The 5,035-nt window shown below is 36.7% G+C and overlaps 1 protein-coding gene across 1 annotated transcript; it reads left to right on the top strand.

Moving 5' to 3' along the window:
• Positions 1 to 1,323: 1,323 nt before the first annotated feature.
• Positions 1,324 to 3,018, top strand: LOC127838140 (uncharacterized). The gene is made up of 2 exons (XM_052365712.1): positions 1,324 to 1,460; positions 1,586 to 3,018. Exons 1-2 carry the CDS (start codon positions 1,458 to 1,460, stop codon positions 2,591 to 2,593), a joined length of 1,011 nt encoding a protein of 336 aa, XP_052221672.1. The 5' UTR covers positions 1,324 to 1,457; the 3' UTR covers positions 2,594 to 3,018.
• Positions 3,019 to 5,035: the final 2,017 nt, after the last annotated feature.

Below are 5,035 nucleotides of genomic sequence, written 5' to 3'. Positions count from 1 at the left end.
TTTATTTTGATTACGGTAAACTTTTTTTATATTCGTCGGCATGCAATTTCGTGGTTTATTTTCTTTGTTGTTGAAATATTCGCAATTTCATTTGACGTGTTTATAATATTTTTTATAATTATCTCCTGATGAAAAAAGCTATTTCCGGATTCAAAGAGCATAGCATATACTTTATAACACAAAAAATGAGACTTAAGCAGAAAGAAACACACATGTTTCTTACATATAATGAGGATATTACAGCTTTATCATTTACATTGAAACATATATATTATATCAAAATAGTGTTGCTTTTGTATATACTTAATATATATAGAGCTATTCATAAATAATGCTCACAACAATATTTATCACGTTTCGCTATATTGTACCATATAATGGCTGTAAAAGTAACATAATAACCCATTCGCAATAACTCTCGGCCTGTTATATGAAACGGTGGAATAAAACTGTTATTATATGTTGCAACATTGGTGTCAATAAGGTTGTCATATCAAGATTAACTGAACTTTTTAGCGATATTTTTAATGCTTACTTTATAACCAATTTATTACTTAAAGTTTATCAAGTTAGATACATCGACCCCTTTAATGGGTTTTTAATCTGTCAAAGTCCGTGCCCAATACATACAAGATAAAGGTATGCATTAAAATCTGATACTGGACATGTTTATATTCGTAAAGATTCGTGAAACATGGCACTATTACATTTATTCCATGACTCAGATACATTTACATTACATGTATTGATGATCCAGAAATGCCTCGTTAAAATTAAAGTTTATATGACCCTCCCTGACATGTTTACTGTGACAAAAAAACACTACATGGCGCAACATTTTCATCGTAAATGAGGATTTACATTTCGCATGCGAACAATTTACTACGAGTACTGAAATATTATGAATATCATCCAATGGTGTGGTTGAAAGAAAGAATATTTTTTATAGAAGCATCAAGATTGAGCTTTGGGTGATTTTGGCCCAGGCCACACGTGTATGAACATGCATTTCGTGCTCGCTTCATCTCTCCTATTCCTTTTGAAGAATTGTCGCATAGTTTAGGTTTAACTTAACGAGGCTTTTTTGCAGAAGGTTAAAGCCAGTAACGCTCTACTTAATCTAGATAGATACACGTGAAGGAAAAAAAAATTATTGAAAATATCAACCAAAAAATTGCAATATACTAAGAACAAAGCAAAAAAAAAGTATTTTATTAGTGGTAAGACAATACAGATATTAAATTTGTGCGGACTCTTAAAATACTCGATTATGTACATCTAATTGATTAAACGACACTCCACGATAGGGCGATACGTATCCTAAATGACCTTTGATTAGCATGCTAACGATACCCGTACTGATAACACGTTCAATCCCCCAGATAACAGGATAGGAGCTAAATACACTAGTAATAATAAACGCAAACTCCCAAACACAGGTTGGATAAAACAACAAAATGGTAGGTTCTCATATTGATTTTTTCTCTTGAATAAACTATTAAATACGATATTTTTGCAACAACATCCAATGTGTTTGATAAACGATATTATTACCGAACAGCCTCGTCATTATTTTGTTTTTCAGACTGAGGCCAGCGTTGTCCCCGATGACTTTTGTGCAGAACCAATATCATTACAATCCCCGGAACAGAAAATATTTGACGGAAAGCCGTTCCCGCTCATTCTGCGGCCGCTAATCGAGAGTGGACCAAAAAGCAACGAGGCAGCGACCGCTTGGGTGAGAGAAAAACGGGAAGTGATCGAATCACTGCTGTTAAATCACGGCGCTGTTCTGTTTCGTGGGTTTCCGGTCAACTCTCCGGAAGATTTCGACTCCTTTGTGAAGTCGTTTTCGTACGAGGCGCTGCCCTATGTGGGCGGAGCGGCGCCTAGGCGCGTGGTCACCGGAAACGTGTTCACCGCCAACGAGGCGCCACCGGATCAGTTAATACCTTTTCACCACGAGATGGCGCAGGTGCCCACTTTCCCATCAGTCTTGTTTTTCTACTGCGACAATCCTCCGGCAGAAGGCGGCCAGACGCCCCTGGTGATCTCGACCGAGGTCTACAAGGCGATGCGTGCACGCGATGGCATGTTTGTCGATGCTCTAGAGGAGAAAGGCGTGGTATACAACCGAGTGTTGCCGGATGGCGATGACGAGAAGTCGCCCATCGGTCGCGGATGGCAATCCACTTACCAGACCACGAGCCGGGAAGAAGCCGAATCCAAATGCAAGGAACAAGGAACGAAAATCGAGTGGTTACCTAACGGCTGCCTGCGCACACAGACTAAGGTACTTCCGGCAGTCAGGGTGGACGCGCGCACCGACAAGAAAACCTGGTTTAATTCAATAATCGCCGCATACCTCGGCTGGAGCGACGTGAGGAACGACCGGAAGTTAGCTGTCACGTTTCCAGATGGAACTCCGATGCCCGAGGAATCGATGCAAACCTTAAACGAAGTCTTCGAAGAATTGGCTATTGACTTCAGGTGGGAGAAGGGTGATGTCGTCATGATTGATAACAGACAAGTCCTTCACGGACGCCGCTCTTTTACTCCGCCGAGACGGATTCTGGCCGCGCTGTGTAAATAACTTCCACAGGATTTCACTGATCCTTTATTTATTGGAATTGTCTTAGAAAATGTTGACCGTATGAGAAATCGACATTGTATCATATATCGTCTGTTTAAAAACATACATAAAATTGCGTGTAAATGAGCAATGTAGCATTTCTGGCATACCAATATTTCATTATTTGTAAAACCTGTTTTTTATGAGTGGTCATTCAAGAAATGGATAAAGTATAAAGTGGTTAGGCTAATAGAACATTAAACTATTGAATAAAGTAAAAACACGATCAACTATAATTGTTTTGGTAATTATAGTAATTATATAATATTTTTTCTTTATACAATATCTGTGCATTTACTTAGTTTTATCAACGTCACGTTGCTAATCGGCTAATACTCACCAACTTGGAGTTTTAAAGAGTAAAGAATAAAACCAAGATGACGTTATCCCAAGTTGTTTAATAGCCACCTAATGGAGTGAAAAAATCGTTATTTTGAGACCGATTCAGAACGATTTACTTTTATGCTAACGTTGATTTCATAATTATCTTGGCAACATTTGACGTAGATCTGCCAATAAACATCTTTAAAAAGTAGTTCAGAAGCACCGTTGAAGATCACATTGATATTGAATAATATAGAAGTAATTCAATGTATAATACTTTCTCATATCACACTCGAAAGGATCAGGCAGCGTTGACATTTGACACACACTACTGACGAGCTCTTCACACCCGTAGTGCAAGGCACCTGGCAGGATACCCATCACTTTAACTTTCTTCTGAGTAGTTAAACAGACATATCTGAACATGCCGTTTGAGCGATTCAAACATTCGACCTCCCGCTCTGTAAGTGAACGAATGAACCACCGTACTAGACAGTTAAATGATATTATAACTGCAGTTTAAGCTGCTGGTCTGCTTCTGTTGATGATGATTTTTATGATGATGATGTCTATGATGATATGAAGGCACATGCCTAGCATTCGCGCAGAAAAAAAACCAACACAACATACACATCCCATGCAATAATCAAACAGGGTAAAAAGTCGTTTAGATCGAAGATTTATAATGTATAGGTAGTAAGTGTTTGCAGTTCTTTTTAAAATATACTAATAAAAGTAGAGTAAAATTCAACATGTTTATTGCAAGGTAAGAAAATGACCGTTTAACATAATTAATTTCAAAAGGAACATAATCTATATCAACTTGGGTGGTGGATATGAGAGCGTAGTCGTTAGTATAAGAGAATTGAATAACCTCATTAAAATATGAGGGCATAAATCCGAGTGAAAATGTATGCATTGAAGTCCCTATAGTATACCTATTCCTAAATGTTAATCAATTTAGATTCTTTGAATTTAGGAGCCGATGGATTTAAACACGGCTTATTTAATTCGTGTTGGTTTGCCCCATGTAGCGAAACAAGATGTTGATATAAAACAATTATACAGTTATGTCCGTGTTTGAAGGTTAATGAAGCTGTTAATACGTTTAAACAGTGCCAGTTTATAATTAAGTTAACGACAGAAGTAATTTCTTTGCCAAGTGAAATGTTTGTCGATAATTATCCCATGTAAACTGAAGTACATGTAGTTTATTTGATGAAGATGAACGTTTAAGATTGTTAGATGAACATTAAGCTATTGATAATACAAATCGTTAAGTTTTATTTCGATGTATAGAAATATATAAAAAGCGCACTAAGTATATAGGGTATCTAATTCGTTTTGCAATGAAAGTTGCATAGTTTGAATGCTTGCATCCGACAAGTGTATTGTCGGGTCATCTGCAAGCAGGTCAATAGTTAAAGAATGTAAAATTATGTAGAAAGTATATGATATCGTTGATACATTTATATTGACAAAAGGGACAGAATATTACCGATAACAGATCCGCGAGGTACCCCCGACGAAATAGTTTGAAAGATGTTTTAATTTACATCTTACTCTAATGCATTGTCTTCTATTTGACAAGTATGATTTCATTGATATAAATAACTCTTTTAGAGAAATAGTACGTATTACACTTCTCAAGTAAGATATTAATATCTATCAAGTCAAAGGCCTTCCGAAGGTTAAGGAAAAGTGAGTCGACAACCCGTCGAATCTATAGTTGTAAGCCACGATTCTACAAGTCGAATCAGTGATGTTGACGAGAATGGTTTTGGCGGAAACCCGACTGAAAGCTGTGCAGTATCGTATCTTTGACATGGTTGGGAATATAGAGATAGGTCTATAATTGTTAAAATCACTTTTGTCTGAACCTCTGATAGTATGTATATAAATTATCTGGAAAAGCTAACGCTTTTATTTCTGTTACACATATTCAAAACGTATGTGTATGCCAATATAAGTGTGTATTTATTTTTATTAACGTATTAATAACAACAATTAACATGTATAATACATATTGGTAGAATAACACGAGGAACGCAGACACAACCTTTGAACAATAAGTGACCG

This window comes from Dreissena polymorpha, chromosome 7 (genome assembly GCF_020536995.1).
Source record: "Dreissena polymorpha isolate Duluth1 chromosome 7, UMN_Dpol_1.0, whole genome shotgun sequence".
NCBI lineage: Eukaryota > Metazoa > Mollusca > Bivalvia > Myida > Dreissenidae > Dreissena > Dreissena polymorpha.
This window is presented reverse-complemented; position numbering and strand designations above follow the sequence as displayed.